Genomic DNA, 22,486 nt, shown 5'->3' on the forward strand with positions numbered 1-22,486 from the left:
TGGGGCTTAGGGCTGTTGTTGGTTTTGTAAAGTTCATAATTAATAAATTTGATAATAATTAATAATATGTATATATATATATATATTCAATATAATTGTATAATAATCATAATAATAATTCATTAATTAATTTATAATAATAATATGCATAATAGTTAATTGTTTGTTTGTCTGTTGTTTTTTTTTTTTTTTTGTTTTATTTTTCATCTCCATATTTATATATATATGTATATTTTGGATTTCCTTTCTATTGAATTTGCTTTTCATCTGTGTTTTTTTTTTCAACTTTTGCTTAATTTTAATCATTCTTTATACATACATACTCTTTGGTATATTCATCTTACCACCACCTTCTTTTCTTACATACTGCAGTTTGTTTGTTATAGGATTTTCTTTTGGATGTTGTTCTTTTCTTTATTTTTTTGGATTTAGGGAATTTTGGTTTTTTTTTTTGTGGAATTTTTTTTAAACAAAAATATTTTTAAAAATTTCTAAATTTTGTCTGAAGAATTTCTGTTCTGTTATATTTATCACTATTTTGTGTGTTTTTGCAAGTGTTGGGGCGTGTGGGAGTTTTCTTTTTGTTGTTATTATTTAGTATTACCTGATTGCTTTATATTTTTGTAGGAGGGGAAGCTGCCAATTGTTGATTTTTGGTATCGGGTTTGTTTGTTATTGTTTTTACGCCTTCTACTTCTTTACTCGAAATTGACAGAGAGTATGTATTTCAATGAAATATTGCACAGGATTGTTGTTGTTGGTTTTTTTTGGTTTTTTTTTTGGTTTTTTTCGTATAGTAGTTCTGTTGGAGATTTCTGTCCACTATGATGTGTATATCGATTGCTTGTCGTGCTGCTAATGAGTGACGGAGGTTAGTTCATACGTTGCTGTGCTTTTTTGCTATCCTTTACAGGTTTATGACGCTACTTAGACCTAGCGGCCTCGGGCCCATCTTAGTAACGCATCGGCCAGTACATCCAGATGTGCTTTCGTCTGAAGGTGGGAAATGAGGGAAAAAACGAAAAGGGAAATCAACAATTAATTATAAGCAACAAGTCAAAGCGTGCTAAGTTCGGCCAGGCCGAATCTTATTTACCCTCCACCATGGATCGCATTTGTCGAGTTCTTTTCCCAGCATCTCTTCTTAGGCAAAAAAATGGATAAAAGAAAAGATTTGCTCTGTTATTAGAGCGATATCAAGATATGGTCCGATTCGGACCACAATTACAATACATTATATGTCGGAGACCTGTGAAAAAAGTCAGCCAATTCGAAAAAGAATTGCGCCCCCTAGCGGCTTAAGAAGTAAAATAGAGAGATCGATTTATATGGGAGCTGTAGCAGGCTATAGACCAGTTCAGACCGTAATAAACACATATGTTGAAGGTCATGAGAGAAGACGTTGTACAAAATTTCTGCCAATTTGAATGAGAATTGCGCCCTCTAGAAGCTCAAGAAGTCAAGATCCCAGATGGGTTTGTATGGTAGCTATACCAGATTATGATTCGATTTGTATCATACTCAACACTGTTGTTGGAAGTGATACCAAAACACCAATTTCAGTCAAATCGGACGAGAATTGTGCCCTCTAGAGGCTCCAGAAGTCAAGACTCAAGATCGGTTTATATGGCAGCTATATCAGATTATGATCCGATTTGAACCTTATTTAGCACAGTCGTTGAAAGCCATAATAAAATACGTCATGCAAAATATCAGTCAAATCGGACGAGAATTGCGCCCTATAGAGGTTCAAGAAGTCAAGACGCAAAATCGGTTTATATGACAGCTATATCAGGTTATGGACCGATTTGAACCATACTTCGCACAGTTGTTGGATATCATAACAAAACACTTCGTGCAAAATTTAATTCGAATCGGATAAGAATTGCGCCCTCTAGAGGCTCACGAGGTCAAGATCCCAGATCGATTAATATGACAGCTGTACCAGGTTATGAACCAATTTGAATCATACCCAACACGGTTGTTGGAAGTGATATCAAAACACCTAATGCAAAATTTCAGTTAAATCGGACGACAATTGCGCCCTCTAGAGGCTCAAGAAGTCAAGACTCAAGATCGGTTTATATGGCAGCTATATCAAAACCTGCACCGATTTAAGCCAAACTTAGCATAGTTGTTGGAAGTGATACCAAAATACCATGTGGAAAATTTCAGTCAAATTGGACGAGAATTGCGCCCTTTAGAGGCTCAAGAAGTCAAGACCCAAGATCGGTTTATATGGCAGCTATATCAAAACATGGACCGATTTGGCCCATTTACAATTCTAACCGACCTACAGTAATAAGAAGTATTTGTGCAAAATTTCAAGCTAGCTAGCTTTACTCCTTCGAAGGTTAGCGTGCTTTCGACAGACAGACAGACGGACGGACATGGCTATTTCGACTTAAAATGAGGTGTTACAAACAGAATGACGAAATTAGTATATGAGGGTATTATGTTGTTGAGGGCATAAAAAGAGTGGAGTGAATAACAAGAGTTTTTAAAACTTGAACTTCGGTATATCTGCCATATAGACCGATTTGCCGCTTTAGGGTCTTGGACCCATAAAAGCCACATATATTATCCAATTTTGCTGAAATTTATGACGGTGAGTTGTGTTAGGCTCTTCAAGATCCTTCTTCAGACCGATCTCTCGTTGTAATGTTTTGGGCCCATAAAAAGCACATTTGTTGTCCGATGTCGCCGAAATTTGGGACAGTGAGTTGTGTTAGGCCCCTCGACTTCCTTCTTCAATTTGGCTCAGATCGGTCCAGATTTGGATATAGCTGTCATATAAACGGAACTCTCGATTTAAAGTCTTGGGGCCATAAAAGTCGCTGTTATTGTTCGATTTCGCCGAAATTTGGGACATTGATCTAAGTTAAGTCCCTCTACATTCTTCTGCAATATGACTGATCGATCCAGATTTGGATATATCTGTCATATAGACCGATATCTTGATTTAAGTTCTTGCCTCCATAAAAGGCGCATTTATAATCCATTTTCACTGAAATTTGGCGCAGTGACTTAGATTAGGCTTCTCGACATTCGTGTTGTATATGGTCATATCGGTTTATTTTTAGATATAGCTACTTAAAAGACCAATATTTTTTTTATACACAATTAAATAATGACTTGTACTTATGAAAATTTGGTCCAAATCGAAACATATTTATTTCGATATAGTTGCACTGGGGCATAAGGTATGCATTATTCACCGGCTTTGATGTAAGGTGGTTTACATATATACCCGATGTGGTGGATATCCAAAGTTCGGCCCGGCCGAACTTAATGGCTTTTTACTTGTTTTCTTTTCTATTTCAACTTACCGTCTTGTAGAACATACACGATCTTCTATCTTCATCTTCACCTTCGGGACAATCGATGAAGCCGTCGCAAAGCACATGATCGTCTATGCAACGATATCTGCCCTGCACATCCGGTGTCGGACATGCAAAACGTTCCATGCCATCCATGGCTGTGGGACATTCTGTAAGAGAAAAAACAAACATAAATTTCGTTAAAAACATGTCAATAATAAACTTAGCAAATTTGTTTAAAAAAATCAAATAAATGGTTATTTATATTCGATGCATATGTATAGCAAAAAAAAAAAAAACTAAGAAAAATGTTTCAAGTATGTGCTCTGTGAACTTCAACCAAATATCTGATATGAGTGTGAAATTTCAACACCATTATAATGGTGGCAATGACAAGTTATCCTCACGCCTTGCCGACAATGGCCAAAAAGCTGTAAATAACTTTGACTTTTGCTGTTACCCACCTAGAAGAGACTATGGAAAAAAGTGACTCCCGTGAATTTAAATATCATTGAGTGCTGGAATGCTGTACTATGTGCCTATGTGTGTAGCTATATTTGAGCATTTTTTATGGTTAAGTGGGCTTTGACGTGTGTCTGCGGGTGTTTGCAGGTATTCAAATATCATTCGCTGTTGGCTTGCATTGTTGTTTTAACAGCGATGGGGTTGAAATTGAACACTTTTCAACAACATCGAAACCCTGATAATACCATCATAAGAACCCCATACCATTACACTCACCCACACCGGCAACATTAGCAACAAAGCCAAACACCAATTTCAACATTGACACCAATCGACCGCCAACCACATCATATGCCTGTAGTTGCCTGCCAAAGCCTATCATATAGCCATATAAACGCAAGGTAGGTTCCCAGCAACCTAACCAAATGAGCGAGCCTCAGGGAATGTTTGTGTGTGTGAATGAATGTTGGTATATTCAAGCACCTTTTTTTTCGTATATACCTTTTGCTATTTTCTACGTAGTTGTCATTGTCCTTTTGACGTCAATACTTAATTTGATTTCATACTCGTCATTGTTAAGCATTGCGACGTGCAAAAGGTATTTTGGTATATATATTAAAAAAAATGTATCATATACTTTGATGCATACATATGTATATTATGACTATACATGAGGGTTGGAAATTTTTGCGTGTGTAGGTGAAAAACATGAAATGTGTGCTAAGAAAGGTTTTAGGGCTAAGGTTTTTCCTCCATTCATGGCTTTTTGTTATGGAAAATATATAATTTTCTATATGGCTGTTTTTGGGAGTTCCACCATCAAACGAAATGTTGATGATATAGCCCCCTTTTAGACCGATCCTCCGATTTAGGGTCTTTGGCCCATAAAAGCCACATTTATTATCTGATTTTGCTGAAATTTGGAACAGTGAGTTGTGTTAGGCCCTTAGACATCCTTCGTCAATTTGGCCCAGATCGGTGCAGATTTGGATATAGCTGCCATATAGAACGATCCTCCGATTTAGGGTCTTAGGCCCATAAAAGCCACATTTATTATACGATTTTGCTGAAATTTGGGACAGTGAGTTGTGTTAGGCCCTTCGATATGCTTCGACAATTTGGCCCAGATCGATCCAGAGTTGGATATAGCTGCCATATGGACCGATCCCCCGATTTAGGGTCTTAGGCCCATAAGAGCCAATCCGATTTTATTGAAATTTTGGACAGTGAATTGTTTTAGGCCCTTCAATATCCTTCTTCAATTTGGCCCAGATCGGTCCAGATTTGGATATAGCTGCCATATATCCCGATCCTCCGATTAAGGGTCTTAGGCCCATAAAAGCCACATTTATTATACGATTTTGCTGAAATTTGGGACAGTGAGTTGTGTTAGGCCCTTCGATATCCTTCGACAATTTGGCCCAGATCGGTTCAGATTTGGATATAAATCGGAGGATCGGGCTATATGGCGCCCGATCCTCAGATTTAGGGTCTTTGGCCCATAAAAGCCACATTTATTATCTGATTTTGCTGAAATTCGGGACAGTAAGTTGTATTAGGTCCTTCAATATCCTTCTTCAATTTGGCCCAGATCGGTTCAGATTTGGATATAGCTGCCATATAAACCGACCCTCCGATTTAGGGTCTTAGGCCCATAAAGCCACATTTATTATCCGATTTTGCTAAAATTTGGGACAGTGAGTTGTCTAAGGCCCTTCGACTTTCTTCTTCAATTTGGCCCAGATCAGTCCAGATTTGAATATAGCTGTCATATAGGCCGATCTCTCGATTTAAAGTCTTGGCCCCATAAAAGGCGCATTTGTAATCTGATTTTAAGGAAATTTTACACAGTGACTTATGTTAGGCTTTTCGACATCTGTGTCGTCTATGGTTCAGATCGGTTTATTTTGAGATATAGCTACTAAAACGACCAATATTTTGTTAAACACAATTGTACAATGACTTGTACTTATTAGTATTTGGTCCAAATCGGAACATATTTCGATATAACTGCTATGAAACATAAGGTATGCAAAGTTTCACCGGATTTTGATGAAAGGTGGTTTACATGTATAACCGAGGTGGTGGGTATCCAAAGTTAACTTAACGCCTTTTTACTTGTTTTTGTAAAGTGTTTGTAGTTTAAAACAAAAGTTATGCCTTTGCTTCGGATTTTTTCAACACAGGAGCCTGATTTTGGTTTGCTGTACCTTCAAACTAGGATTTTCTGGAAGATTAGGCCTATTGAAAATTGTCAACAGTTCATCAAAATGGCAAATATTTTGTAAGCTGTGACTGTAGTTTTGTCGGTCCGTCGTTATTATAAGTTCTTTTAGGAAATTTTTTTTTTTAAATATTATTGGGTTGCCCAAAAAGTAATTGCGGATTTTTCATATAGTCGGCGTTGACAAATTTTTTCACAGCTTGTGACTCTGTAATTGCATTCTTTCTTCTGTCAGTTATCAGCTGTTACTTTTAGCTTGCTTTAGAAACAAAGTGTAAAAAAGGTATATTTGATTAAAGTACATTCTTAGTTTTATTAAAAATGCATTTACTTTCTTTTAAAAAATCCGCAATTACTTTTTGGGCAACCCAATATATTATTATATTTGATTAATACGGTATTGAACTATATAATATTGATTAAAGGCCAAATGACCTAGCGTCCAATGCGATTTTTGTTTTCAATAAAATTAAGCTCCCTAATTTATTAAGTGTTCAATCTTTTCTTCATGCTCTTCCTTTTATTTTCATATGACCTTCCACCTTTGACAACAAAAAAAGGCAAGATTTACTTTTCTGAAGTCTGTGTAGATAAGTGGTACTTGTATATGAGTGGCAATTTCATAGTCATTTCAACAACTGCACTTTTTGCATATTAATGACTTGATAAACAATTCATGGATAGTTATCAGCTATTCAGCGGAGATTAACTGGCATCAACATGCCTTTATGAATATGCATAAATTTGATCCTTCAATGCCATTCGCACAGGGGGTGAAGTGGATATTATTTAAAATTGATACTGAAGTTGCTACAGCTAATGGATAAAGCCCATTTAATAAATTCCATGTGATAATTAATTCAATGAAAAATATTGAGTAGAGTATCATAGAGCAGTTAACCAGAAAAAAATTGTGAAGTTAATAAAAATCTTTAAATTTTATATAATTTTGTGAGTCATTATACGCATCACCATTGGATAGGAGTATAATTTTTTAGTTATTCGTTTGCAACACATCGAAATATCCATTTCCTATCTTCCAAAGTACATATATGTGTATACATTCTTGATAGTCGTAAAATTCTAAGACGTTTTAGTAGACGTTTGGTAGACGCTGTTATTCAGTTTGGCTGAAATTATGCACGTAGAAATTTGCTATTACTTTCAACAACCGTACCAACTACGATCCAAACTTGACAATAACCTGATACAGCTTCCCTATAAACCGATCTCTCGATTTAACAGCGTGAGACGCCACAATTGTCATCCGATTTGACTGACATCTTGCTAGGAGTGTTATGACTTTTAACAACTCTGCCAGGTATGTTTCAAACAGGTCTACAATCTGATATGGCTCCAATAAAAACCGATCTCCCGATTAGACTTGTACGTCCCAGTAAGTTAGGAGTTCTGAGCTACTTACAAAATCCTTAATTGCTTTCCATACCACTGCCCCTAAGTTGGTTCATGTCTGGTATTCTGTTCCCATCTAAGTACCGGTGTCTGTAAGCCGCATAAGCAGGGCAATGCATAGGAAATGCTCCAACGTCTCATAATCTCCCCCACATGCTCTACACATGCTATCACTTGACGCACCAATTTCGCATAAGTGAGATCGTAGTCTTATATGTCCCGTTATGATATCAAAAGCAATGCTGACCTCCACGCCCTTAAATCGGACTGCGTCGAACCGAAAGACTTCGGGTTAACCAAGTTTGTTGAAGGCAGTCCTCTGGCCTTCACCGTCAAATCGTCTGCCCTTTGATTACCCCTCACTCCGTTATGGCGCGGCACCCAAACGATGCGGATTGTGCCATCCTCGGAGAAGGCGTTAATCTCTTTCTAACACTGCAAGGCAGTTTGTGACCTTACCGTCCTGGTTGTTATTGCCCTTATGGCAATTTTACTGTCCGAATAGATGTTCATACTCAACATCCTTGCGTTAACACCACACCACCGCACGCCTTCCGTGATCACCCGGATCTCCGCCTGCAGGACCGTATTATGGTCAGGCAGTCTAAAACAGATCTCAGTCCCTGGGTTCTCAATGTAGACCCCCAGGCCCACTCTGTCCCTTAGGTTTGGTCCATCCGTGTAACATGATCTAACAGAGGCAATACTAGGGTTCCCTCAATTCTAGACTGTGCCGCTGGCAGCAATGCCTCGCACTTGACCTCAAGTGTCGTCTCAGGTATCCGATCGGAAACATCTTCCCTTCCTTCCAGGTGTCCTATCGTCGCCTCGATTATATCGCGATGGTATGACCTGCTGCTATCCTCTATCCATTCTCCCATCGCCTTAAGTCTCATAGCCGCAATGGCTGCCTCGCACTCAATCTGTATGTCTATGGGTCAGATATCTAGAATAGACTCCATTGCCGTAGTAAGAGTGGGCCTCATCGCTCCGCCTGTGCAAAGATAACAGGTTCTCTGAACCTGTTGTATAATCCTAACGTAACACTTTTTCTCCATCGCAGTCCACAAAACTGCTGAGGCGAAAGCCAGTAGACTATCCACAGATTCAGGCACCATTTTGAGCCTACGGTCCGTGTACAAGCCTTTTCGGTACGCTCCTGAATGTGACACTTCAAATTAAGTTTCCTGTCCAAGATCACTCCTATGTATTTGACTTTGGCTGATATAGAAATCGTTCTTATGGGGCAATGTGGTGCGTCAAATTGGCCCGCCTTTATGTTCCTCGTGAAGAGGCATATTTCAGTCTTCTCTGGGTTTACATTGAGACCCCTGGGTCTAGCCCAGTCATATGCCATCTGCAAGACTATTTCGAGCCTTTTGCATACCTGATTCGGATTCTTACCCCCAAGAAGTATTAAAGGTCTGCATAATAGACGGGTTCACATTTCCCCTCTGACGACATCGGTAATAGGTTTTTTTATGGAGGTCACCCATAGGAGTGGCGTGCCACTATCTCCCTTATATTTATGTCGTGGGACCCATAATTTATATACCTGTTCCTTAGCATATGGTTTATATAGTCTCTAAGGGCCCGGTCCACCCGGTACTGGTCTAAGGGTTGGATCAGTGTGTCGTTTCGCACGTTGTTAAAAGCCCTCTCGATGTCAATGCATACCTTCAGTGTGTACGTCTTGGCATCGAAGGATTCTTCTATTTAATGCAGAAACTCGTGGAGGATAGTCTCCCACGACCTTTCCTTGATATAGACATTCTGTTTGTATTTGAGCAGTTCGCTGGATGTCCTACTCTTTATCATGGTATCCACAATGAGTTCCATGGTTTTGAGTGGAAAGAACATAAGGCTTATCGGTCTGTAGGCCTTTGGTGTCGCATAACTTGTCTTGCCGGGCTTGGGTATAAACACTATCCTTGCCTCCTGCCAGGCTTTCGGAGTATATGAAAGTCCTAGGCACGCTGCCAGACGAGGCGCTAGATAGTCTGCCTCTTTCTGTAGTAACGACGGAAATGTTCCATCAGGATTCCTGAAGCTCCTCAAGGATTTCTTCACCATAATTTCCGTTATTATAAACCTTCGATCGACGTCATTATTCCAAGATTCCGGTGTCTCCGTGAGTCCCGTCGTATCCCGTTGAAAATGGGTTTTCATCAAAAGACTCAACGTGTCCTCCGTTGTCTCTGCTCTCGCTTCCATGTCGTCTACTAAAGTTTAAGTTTGGATATGGATTTTTGAGAGACACTTTTTCATCTTGTCGGCGTCATTAACGCTATAGACCTGCTCACAGAAAAGCTTCCAGGAGGCACGTTTTGCCGCTCTGGTAAACGTATTGTATTCCCTGAGCCGTGTGTAATACACATTTCAATATACTTTCGCTTTTTATGACGTGGTCTGCTAAAAATCTGCGCACCTCCTTCCCAATGTTGCGAATCTCCCCGGTCATCCAGGGCTTTTCTTGTGTTGATTTCCTTTCACGAAGAGGAAAACTATCATCGGAAGACCGTACTAGTGCAGTTGTAATCCTGTTATCATTGTCGTCAATGTATTCTAAGCTTGGACAATCTAAATTATCTTGCTCAATTCTTCTTCTGAGTAGTCTTCCGAATTTTGGTTTTCAACTTATTACGAAAGCTAATCGGATTTGGCGCTGACCGTGCTTTTCTAAACCAAATGTAGCGATGGTTTGAGAAGGAATGCTCCATGGAGACCCTTCAATCCTGAACATCATCGATTAGATTTTTCGAAAATGTTGTCACATCTAAAACTTCCTCCTAATCCTATTAACAAAGGTAGCGTTGTTACCAATATTAAGTGTTATTTGGCCGTAGTATTCAAGAACTCTGCTGGGGTTTGGCTAAGCTTGGCGGAGAGTCGAAAGGCAGATAAAGCGATGCCAGATATGCTCCACCATCTTCCCGTCCCACCACTGTTGCGTCCGATGTTGACAACTCTGGGGAAAATATATATTTTAAATTTTTATGACAAATAACGCAGGCCTCTACAGAGAGAGATAGAGATAGAGTTGATATGGTTCAGTTCAGACACTTTGTTCCGGGTCGTCTATGGCTCCTGAATTAAGGCATAATGAATCTTGCAAAAATAATTAGTTGGGTATCCCTTTCGTGCTCTTCAACTTGGGCTTAGGCTTGCAACTAATATTTTTAACGACCCTGGGAGATATTTAGCTATCGGAATGTTCGTCCATCAGTCTGTCCGACTGTCTCTCCCTCCATCTGTCTCTCCCTCTGTTTGTCTCTCCCTCCGTCTGTCTCCCACTTCGTCTCTCTCACCCTCCGTCTGTGTCTCACTTCGTCTCTCTCACCCTCCGTCTGTCGATCGGTTTGTTGGTCCGTATGTCTGTCCCGCCATCGGTCCGCCCGTTTGACCCTCTGTTCATCTCTCTGTCTGTCCGTGCGTCTGTGACTAGAATGCAATCTAACTTTCGAACGGGTTATGGTTTTCAACAGCCTTGCCAAGTATGTACAGCCATAATCTCTGCATATCATTGTACAGCTCTCATATAAAAATTTTAACTTGATATAGCTCCAATAGCATAGCAATTCTTTTATTTTATCCTTTGTTTGCCTAAAAAGAGATACCGGGAAAAGAACTCAACAAATGCTATCCATGGTGGAGGGTATATAAGATTCGGTTCGGCCAAACTTAGCACGCTTTTATTTGCTTATGACTTGACTTCCTAATCAGTTGCAAAAAGGAAATATTAACCAAATATAAAAGAAAACTCCCACTAGAACTTCTTCTTAGGATGGTGGAGGATATATAAGTTTCTGCTCAGCCTTACCTAATGCTTCTTACTTGAATCCAATTTAAATTTTCTGTTCTCGATCTTTTTTTTTTCGTTAGTATTGATCCTAATTGTTTTTAAATGCCCCAATAAACACTCAATGATTATATTGTTAATGATAGAATCAATGAGCTACAATCAACAGACGACAAATCCTGGAGTGACGTAAATGCAAACAAAACAAAAAGAATTTATTTAGAAACACCCACATTATACCTTTTAAGGTCATGTTAATGATGACTGACGTTCATAAATAAAATATGTAAAATATTTCTTGAAGACATGAAACTCATGCATACTTCACATACATATGAGCTTAAACTCATACACGAGTACGAGTATGTATAAGGTAAAATATATTAGTTTTTATAAGGACCACATATAATATGGCAACAAATAAGAAACTTAAAGGAAAATCACATGTCCTTAAATGTTGTTGGTATCCAAGTGTTTGGGTTTTTTTTGTTTATTTATGGGATCATGTCACCAAGGTGGCAATTAAAATATAAATTTACCTTTTGGGAAAAAGAAAATTTCCTTTCGCATGTCTTAGCCATGTATGTATCGTTGGGATTTTATTGATGTTGTTAAAATTTCATTGCTTTTTAGTTGTTTGTCCTTTTTTTGGAGTTCATTGTGGATTTAATGGCAACAATTTCTTATTAAATTGTAGCGGGCTAAGAATTGAAAAGAAGGAAAAATCATTTTTATACCCTCCACCATAGGATGGGGGTATACTAATTTGGTCATTCTGTTTGTAACTCCCCGAAATATTCGATTAAGACCCCATGAACATATTCTTGTTCGTCATGATATTTTTAGTCGATTTGGCCATGTACGTCCGTTTGTCCGTCTGTCTGTCTGTCCGTCCGTCCGTCTGTCCGTCTGTCCGTCCGTCTGTCTGTCTGTCCGTCCGTCCGTCCGTCTGTCTGTCCGTCCGTCTGTCCGTCCGTCCATCTGTCCGTCTGTCTGTCCATCTGTCCGTCCGTCTGTCTGTCCGTCCGTCCGTCCGTCTGTCTGTCCGTCCGTCCGTCTGTCCGTCCGTCTGTCCATCCGTCTGTCCGTCCGTCTGTCCGTCGGTCCCTCAGTCTGTCGAAAGCACGGTAACTTTCGAAGGAGTAAAGCTAGCCACTTAAAATGTGGCACAAATACTTCTTATTTGTGTTGGGATTGTAAATGGGGTATATCGGTCCATGTTTTGGTACAGCTGCCATATAAACCGATCTCGGAATTCTTGAGCCACTAGTGGGCGCAATTTTTATCCAATTTGGCTAAAATTTTGCCTGAGGTGTTTTATTATGACTTCCAATAACTGTGCTGAGTATGGTTGAAATCAGTCCATAACCAGATATAGCTGCCATATAAACCGATCCCGGGTCTTGACTTCTTGAGCCTCTAGAGGGCACAATTTTTATTCGATTTGGCTGAAATTTTGCACGAGGAGTTTTGTTATGACTTCCAATAGCTGTGCCAAATATATTTCAAATCGGTCCATAACATGATACAGCTGCCATATAAACCGATCTGGGATCTTGACTTCTTGAGCCTCCAGAGGGCGTAATTAATATCCGATTTGGCCGAAATTTAGTACAACGGCTTCTCCCATGACCTTCAACATGTGTGTCAAATATGGTCCGAATTGGTTCATAGCCTGATATAGCTCCCATATAATTGAGACCCTAAAGAGCACATTTCTTACTCGAATTGGCTGAAATTTTACACCATGACTTCTACTATGGTCCCCAACATTCAGTTCAGACCGGACAATAACTTGACATAGCTCCAATATTATAGCACTTCTTTTCTTTTATCCTCTGTTTTCCTTAAAAGAGATATCGAGAAAAGAACTCGACAAATGCGATCTATGATGGAGGGTATATACGATTCGGCCCGGCCGAACTTAGCATGCTTTTATTTGTTTTCTTCTCTTTGGAACCCAAAATCCAATTTAATTTCCTTTTTCAAGGGGAGCTGGTGTATGGCTTTAAACACAGCTGAAAACAATGTCATTGCCATCGGCAGCCAACATTTTGACAACAATTAGTCATCATTCAACAATGATGACTGAGAAAATGTTGTAATTAAAATAAATGTCAAATGGATGTTTGATAATGCCATCCCAGCTCTTGTCTACCAAGGGGAATTATTTTCCAGACATCTATGATAATGGAATGGTGTAGGAGGAATCAGCAGAAGAAGACCAAAAGGAAGACTTAATTAAATTGTTCAAAGTGAATTTAAGTTGTTATACAATGTCGCTACAATGCAATGGGAATAGATACAAATGTCTGGGGGAAACTTTATTTCTAGGAAACGGAAATAGAATTTAAATTGACTTGCAAAGTAGTTTTTGTGAAAATAGAATGGCTTTGGAAAGGGTTTACAAAATGGATTTGAAAACTATGTAGAGTAAGAATTCATATAAAATAAGTAAAAGGGAGTTAAGTGTGAGTGGACCCCTAGTTTCTATACAGTGTAGCTGACACGAAGAGTTACCAAGTAAACACTGGGATATCTGTCAAACTTCAAATGACAGCTACATGATATATGATTTTTTAACAGATCATCATAGTCACCAAAACAATTAACTTTTGAGTTGATATAAAAAGAAAGTTATTGCGTTGTATTTGGAAGATCCTATCCTTAAACCCTATTATAGTAGCATACATTTCGATGTGGAAGCATGCATGGATAATGACAAGAGAGGAGTCTCTAGAACTACTTGTTGATACACATTTTCCAAAAAACTCTCCCTCCAGAACCTGTTATACGTCCCAAATAAACTGATTTCTGATCTTGGCTTCTTGAGCCAGTAGAGGACGCAATTCTTATCTGATTTGGCTGCAATTTTGTGAGAAAAGTTTTAGTTTAATTTCCAACAACTGAGTCAAGTATGGTCTAAATCAGTCCAGTACCTGATATAGCTTCCATATAATTTGATCTCTGATCTTGGCTTCTTGAGCCTCTAGAGAGGGCGCAAATGTGTCAAATATGGTTCAAATCGGTTCAGAAACGGATACAGCACCCATATAAACCGATTGGGATCTTAAACTTCTTTAGCCTCTAAGGGGTGGAATACCTACCACATTTGGCAGAATTTTTGAACGAAGTGTTTTGTTACAGCTTTCCACAAGTGTGCCTAGTATGGTCCGAATCGGCTCAGAACCAATTATAGTTCCCATATAAATCAACCTCGGTTCTTGACTTCTTGAGTCGCTAGAGGGCGCAATTCTCATCCGATTTGGCTGAATCTTAGCAAGGAGTGTTTTGTTTTAACTTCCAACTGCTGCGCTCAGTGTGGTCTTAATCGGTTCAGAACCTGATATAGCTCCCATATAATCCGATCTGGCATCACCACTTTTTGAGCCAATAGAGGGCGCAATTATTACTCGATTTGGCTAAATTTTTGCACGAAGTGTTTTGAAACAGCTTCCAACAAGTGTGCCTAGTATGGTTCAAATCGATTGAGAACCTGATATAGCTCCCATATAAACCCATTTCGGATGATGACTTCTTGAGCCGCAAGAGGGCGCAGTTCTTATTCGATTTGGCTGAAATTTTACACGATGTGTTTTGTTTTAACTTCCAACAACTGTGATATGAATGGTTCAAATCGGTTCAGACTCTGATATAGCTCCAATATAAATCGATCTGGCATCTTAACTTCTCGACCCTATAGAGGGCGCAATTATTACCCGATTTGGCTGAATTTTAACATGAAATGTTTTATTTTAACTTCCAACTTCTGTGCTCAGTGTGGTCTTAATCGGTTCAGAACCTGATGTAGCTCCCATATAATCCGATCTGGCATCACCGCTTTTTGAGCATATAGAGGGCGCAATTATTACCCGATTTGGCTAAATTTGAGCTAGAAGTGTTTCGGTTTAATTTCCAAGATCTGTGCTAATTATGGTCTAAATCGGTTCACAGCCCGATATAGCTCCCATGTAAACCGATCTCCGATGATGACTCTTGAGCCGTTTGAGGGCGCATTTCTTATCCGATTTTGCTGAAATTGTACACGAAGTGTTTTGTTTTTACTTCCAACAACTGTGCTATGTATGGTTCAAATCGGTTCAGAACCTGATATTGCCCCCATATAAACAAATCTCGGATGATGACTTCTTGAGCCGCTAGAGGGCGCAGTTCTTATTCGATTTGGCTGAATTTTTACACGATGTGTTTTGTTTTAACTTCCAACAACTTTGATATGTATGGTTCAAATCGGTTCAGACTCTGATATAGCTTCCATATAAACCGATCTGGCATCTTAACTTCTAGAGCCTATAAAGGGCGCAATTATTACCAGATTTGGCTGAATTTTTGCATGAAGTGTTTCCAAGAGCTGTGCTAATTATGGTCTAAATCGGTTCAGAACCCGATATAGCCCATATAAACCGATCTCGGATGATGACTTCTTGAGCCGCTAGAGGGCGCAATTCCTATCCGATTTTGCTGAAATTATGCACAATGACTTTTTTCTAGAAACTCAGGAAGTAGAATTAGGCGTTCGGTTTATATGGAAGCTACATCAGATTATGGACCGATTCAGATCATATTTGGCACATATGTTGGAGTTCGTAGAAAAAGCCATTGTTTAAGATTTCTGTTAAATCTATTAAGAACTACGTCCTTTAGAAGCTCTGAAATTAAATTGGGATATTGGTTCAAGTCGGAGCTTGGCACAATTTTTGGTGTAGTATTACATTCGTGCAAAATTTCATCCAAATCGTATATCAATTATGTCTGCCAGCTGCTCAAGATGTCAAATCGGGAGTTAGGTTTATATGGGTGCCATATTAGCTTAAAGACTGATTTTGGCAATTTTTATTTATAATGGATAATCAAATTAAATTTATAAATAAAACCTAAGTGTAAAATTTCAGCCAAATCGGTTAACAATAACGTCTTGCAGGGCTTCGAGATGTCAAATCTGGAGATCGGTTTATATGATAGCTATATCAGGTTATAGATCGATTTGTACCGTAGTTGGCGTGGTGGTTAAAAGTCGCAACAGAATACTACATGCAAAATTCCAAGTCAGATTAAAATTGCGCCTTTCAAGGGCTCAAGGAATCAATTCGAGGTACCAATATATATGCAAGCTATATACAAATCTGAACTGCTTTTGTCTATTTGAAGTTCCCCATGACCTTAACAAATGAGAAGTACCTTTGCAAAATTGCAAGCGGTTTTACTTATACGTTCGACCGCTATCGTGATTTGGACAGACGCCCTGAAGGACGGATAAGGTTATATTGACTTTGAATGTTAAGGCGTTCAAGAATTTATATATTTTATGAGGTTGCGGATCAAACAACAACTGAGTAACTAGATTACTGTATCCCCCATTCTTTGATGGTGGGTATAACAAAATTGGCACGCGTCCCATACTATGGTGATTAGTTTGAAAAACAATCCCAACTAGAAGTTGGTTTGATTGTTTTTATCCTGATTCTAATAACCCTTTGACCTTTAACTTTAATTAAGTTTGTTGCCATAGAAATCTCTTAGTATTGTGATATGCTGCATATATCTGCAGAATTCAATTGAAATTAATTTCATTTTAATCCCTAAAGTCTTTAGATACATATGTACTGGCAAAGAGTGTAAGTCAGAGATTGATTTAATTGATTAAATTATCTAGAGAGTATTGGAACTACAGATATATCAAATTCCATTCCATTCCTTTTTTTGAAAAGGTTTAAAAATATTCATGCATTAAACTCTGTAGTTTTGTGGCAAATCAGTAATTGTTAAATATATCAAACAATCATACGCCACAATGAACCCCTTAATAATATTGAGTATACGTCACAGGGTACGGCAATTCTGAAATTCATTAGATAAGGAATTTTGACAAAATTTTCCATAAAAAACATTTTTGAAAAAATTAGCCAAAGAAATCAAATATTAATAAAATTTCCTTAAGAAATGTCAATGTTGCATTTCTTAAGGCAATTGTTATCGATATTCCTATTTACGAAATTTTTGGCAAATGTTTTTATAGAAAAAGAAATTCTAAAAAATCTCCTAAGAAAAAAAAAAATTGTTTTTGTTGGGTAAAATTACCCTGGTTTCTCAACGAAATACTAATTTCGAGCAAAACTACCTACAGGTTTAAATCTTAAATTTCCTATGGAAAACATAATACTGTCTGGACATCTGCAAATATACCGCCCCTACTTAAACTGCCCACTTTTCATTTGTTCCCTAAAAAGCTACAGTTTGACCTGACCAATATCGCCAAAACAATCCACAAATGGAATATATACACACAAACACACACCAAAGCATATATCCATTAAAATTCTAACATGCAAATGAACTGTTTTCCACTAAAACCACGCACATAGGCTAAAACAAAAAAAAAAAAAAAAATGAACAAATCCATTGGCAATGCTTATTTGATTGTGTGGGTGGGTAACAGCCAAAGTTGATTGCTTTTACTGGGAGTTGCCTCAGTGGGTGGGTAAAACCGAAAAAAAATTTTAAAATTGAACAAACCAAAAACAAATATATACATGAAGATAGATGTGTGTGTATCTGTGTGGGGGGATGTCTATGTAAAGTCAATGAACTTTTGTCATTTGAAAATAGATATGGCAGTGGCATTTTCTGTTAACATGACAGCAATTGTATGGAAAATTCCGATTAAATTCTTTTAAAAGCTGCAAACTAAATGACATGTTTGAATTGAAATTAGAATAATTTTAAATATTACTGTTAATGGTATTTGAAAATAAATACAAATTAAATTTTTAATAGGTTTTTTAAGTCTAAAAAGTTGGATGAACTTGGGAAAGTTCTAAGAAAGTGATAAGTTCGGCAGGGCCGAGTCATATATACCCTTGGATCGCATTTTCCAAGTTCTTTGACCTGTAGCTTTTTGTAGGCAACAAAGGAAAATGGATACGAATTGCTATGCCATTGAGTATGATCAGCTAATAGGGCATACTTTTTTTTAGATTTTAGCCAAACGAGATAAGAATTACGCCCTCTAGAGACCCAAGAAATATATTTGGGAGATGGGTTTGTATGGGAGCCTTATCATTTTTTGCTCTGATTCATACCATTCTTGGTTAATAAGTTACAGGTTACGTGGGAGTTTTATCAGGTTATGGACCGTTTTGGACCATATTTGACACGTTTATTGAAGGTAATATGAAAAGTCGTTGTGTAAACTTTCTTCTAAATCAGACAAGAAGTGCGCCCTCTAGAGGCTCAAAAATTATATTTGGGAGGTGTATATGGGAGCCTTATCAGGTTTATGCCATTCTTGATATATTTATTGGAGGTCATAGGAAAAGTCATCGTGCAAAATTTCAGGCAAATCGGATAAGAATTGCCCCCTCTATAGGCCGAAGAATTGTATTTAAGACATTGGTGTATATGGGAGCTATAATAGTTTATGAACCGATTCCGACCATATTTAGTTCTTCTCCTGAAGGTAGTAATAGAAGTCACCGAGCAAAATATCAGCCAAATCAGACAAGAACCGCGCCCTCTAGAGGCTCAAAAAGTATAGTTCTGAGAACGGTTTACTTAAGAGCTTCATCAGGTTATGAACCAATTCGGAGCATATTTTGCACGTATATTGAAGGTAATAGGAAAAATTGTTGTGTAAACTTTCAGCCATATCAGACAAGAAGTGCGCCCTCTAGAGGCTCCAAAAATTATATTTGGGAGATCGGTGTATGTGGGAGCCTTATCAGGTTTCGCACCGATTCCTACCATTCTAGGTATATTTATTATAGGTCACAGAAAAAGTCATCGTGCAAACGTTCAGGCAAATCGGATAAAAATTGCGCCCTCTAGAGGACGAAAAATTATATTTAAAATATTGGTGTATATGGGAGCTATAACAGTTTATGAACCGATTCCGACGATACTTAGCACATCTCTTGCAAGTAGCAACCAAAGTCATCGAGCAAAATTTCAGCCAAATCAAGCAGTAAATACGCCCTCTAGAGGCTTAAGAAGTGTATTTGGAAGATACGTGTGTGTGGGAGAATTATCAGGTTTCGGATCGATTCAATGCATTCTTGGTATATGTAATGGAGGTCATAGAAAAGTTAATCGTGCATAATTTCAGGTAAATGTGCCCTCTAGAAGCTCAAGAAGAATATTTAAGAGATCGGTTTATATGGGAGCTACATCAGATTATAAACGGATTCCGACCATATTTAGCACTTCTCTTTAAGATAGTAGGAGAAGTCATCGAGCACAACTTCGTCCTACTTTGATAAGAATTGCACCCTATAGGGTTTCCAGAATTAAAATCGGGAGATCGGTTTTCAGAGGAGCTCTCTCAGGTTATGGACCAACTCACGCCATATTTAACACGTATATTGAAGTTGATAGGAAAAATCGTTGTGTAAACTTTCAGCCATAATCCGATAAGAATTGCGCCCTTTAGAGGCTCCAGAAATATATTTGGAGATCGGTTTATATGGGAGGTTTACCTGATTTTGGATCGATACCAAACATACTTAATTCATCTGCCAGAGGTCATGGGAAAAGTCATCGAAAAAATATTACAGCCAAATCAGATAAGAATTGCGCCCTCTAGAGGCTCAAGATGTATATTTAAGAGATCGGTTTACATGTGAACTTAGGGAATCTCTTGGAGAAAGTAGGTGAGTTTACCGAGGAAACTTTCAGCCAAATCAGACAAGAACTGCACCCTCTAGAGGCTCATGAAGAATATTTGGGAGATGGGCTAACATGGGATCTTTATAAGGTTTTGAAACGATACATGCCATTCTAGGTACATCTGTTGGAGATAGTAGGAAAAGTCATCGTGCAAAATTTCAGCCAAATCGGATAAGAATTGCGCCCTCTATAGGGGAGTTATATCAGATGATAGACCGATTCCGACGATACTTAGTACATCTGTGCCCTACAAATGAACAGGACCCGATAGCGTACTGCCTACTATGATGCAAAGAGCAGGGCCAATTATGGTGGGAGGTTAGGTAGATTTTTATACCGAAAGCGGTAAAACCGAGTCTTCTCTACCCAAGGACTACATGCCAATAAGCCTCTCATCCTTCAGTTTGAAGACTTTGAAGAGACTAATTGACATATGTATTAGGTTAGGTTTAGGTAAGGTTGGAACGAGGGTGCGGATGTTAAATCGCCCTATACCACTATGGACATTCACCTACGGACGGAAAGACGGACGGACAGACGAACGGACATGGCTATATCGACCAACAATGACATGACGATCGAGAATATGTATACTTTTTGGGGTTTTAGACGCATATTTCGAGGTGTTACAAACAGAATGACGAAATTAGTATACCCCCATCCTTTGGTGGAGGGTATATAAATTTATGTTAAATTTTAGGTACATGGCTTTATTTACTCTCTCGAATATAAGCGTGCTTTTACGGAAGGACGGACGGACATGGCTAGATGGAATTGAAATGTGATGACGCTACAAAAAACAGGTTTTACAAACGGAATGGCGAAGCTAGTATACCCCCATTTTAAGGTAGAGGGCATAAGAATGTTTCACCAACACAACTACTGTGGTATAAGGTATTATCATAGAAAGGAAAGTAGGTTATACCCATTGAAAAGTACACGGCTCGACTTGAAATCTTCCTATAAGCTTGAGGTTTGTTAATACGGTCGGCCCTTTGCCACTTCTCAACTTCCATTTCTTGTTTTATTTTTTGTTTCCCATTAATAGATTTTCTAATTAGTTTACAGCCTCTATTACCGAATATGTCCGACTACTATTTGATATTATAATTCATGTTTTTTTTCGTGTAGGCGTCGTTTGAGCAAATTAGCCATTGAGAATTGTATTATTATTATTATTACTAGTTTGCGCTTGCTATTATTATTGTAGTATATCCTTTATGGTTGATGTTAGTTTTTGATAATTATGGTCATAAAAACTATGTTCATGAATAAGGCAGCACAGAGCAGTAGAGAGCCCACAAACCCACACACATAAAGCAATTCCCCTTGCATAAACTGCCAAGCAGAACTCACAAATCGCAAAGGCGCCAATATGTCCTTTTTTCAGTGATTTATTTAATGTGAATGCCACAGATGTGTACGGGTGTGAGAGTAGAGTGTATGGGTGTGTAAGTTACTATGCACAAATTGTAAAGCATGTGGTCCTAGTAGTTTTGTTATGAGAATGAGTGTGAGTGTGTGTTGTGATTTTCAAATCGGCAAATAAACAAAATAATATTCGTTAGCCATTTTGTTTTTGTGTCGAAATGCTATAAAACATCGAAAGAAAGGGCCAAAAATATGCTATTGGGTTGCCCAAAAAGTAATTGCGGATTTTTCATATAGTCGGCGATGACAAATTTTTTCACAGTTTGTGACTCTGTAATTGCATTATTTCTTCTGTCAGTTATCAGCTGTTACTTTTAGCTTGCTTTAGAAAAAAAGTGTTAAAAAAGTATATTTGATTAAAGTTCATTCTAAGTTTTATTAAAAATGCATTTACTTTCTCTTTTAAAAAATCCGCAATTACTTTTTGGGCAACCCATATATTCAGCCAGGTCGAATCGTAGCAACTCACCACTATAGATTCTACTAAAAATTTCATCAAATGAAATTTTTAACAAATCAGGCAACATTTGAAATTATGAACCGATTTAGACCATACTTGGCATGAGTGTTAGGAGTCGGAATAAAATACTAAATGCAGGATTTCAGCTCAATAGGGTAACAACTGCGCCTTCTAGAAACTCAAGAAATCAAATCCGTAGAGCTATATCAGGTTATAGAACGATTCGGATTATACTTGGAAGTCGTAACATAACACTAAATACACAATTTCACCATAAACGGACAACAAATCGGCTTCTAGGATCTCAAGATGCCAAATCGGGCCATCGGTTTATATGAAAGCTATGTCCAAATCTGGACCGATGTGTGCCATTTGAAAACCCCAACGATCTACACCAATAAGGAGTATCTGTGTAGAATTTCAAGCGGCTAGTTTTACAAACACTATTAGAATTTCCACAAACGGACGAACGGGCATGGCGAGATCGACTTAGAATGTCAAGACGACCAAGCCTATAGGGGGCCCAGTTTTTATCTGATTATGCTGAACTTTCGCATGAGATGTTCTGTTATGACTTCCAACAACGATGCTAAGTATGGTTCAAATCGGTGTATAACCTGTTATAGCTGCCACATAAAACGATCTTGGATCTTGAATTCTTGAGCCGCTAGAGGGCGCTATTATAATCCGATTTG

At 38.3% G+C, this 22,486-nt stretch overlaps 1 protein-coding gene across 1 annotated transcript in view; it reads right to left on the reverse strand.

Moving 5' to 3' along the window:
- Nucleotides 1–250: 250 nt before the first annotated feature.
- The window catches only part of LOC106086166 (LIM and SH3 domain protein Lasp), a 191,579-nt gene continuing 169,343 nt past the window's right edge, over nucleotides 251–22,486 (reverse strand). The window contains exons 2-3 of the mRNA XM_013250721.2: nucleotides 3,330–3,490; nucleotides 251–993 (exon numbers count right to left, since the gene is read on the reverse strand). Coding sequence (XP_013106175.2) covers nucleotides 934–993; nucleotides 3,330–3,490 — 221 coding nt within the window. The 3' untranslated portion in view covers nucleotides 251–933. The remainder of the gene's footprint in view (nucleotides 994–3,329; nucleotides 3,491–22,486) is intronic.

This window comes from Stomoxys calcitrans, chromosome 5 (assembly GCF_963082655.1).
Source record: "Stomoxys calcitrans chromosome 5, idStoCalc2.1, whole genome shotgun sequence".
Lineage (NCBI taxonomy): Eukaryota > Metazoa > Arthropoda > Insecta > Diptera > Muscidae > Stomoxys > Stomoxys calcitrans.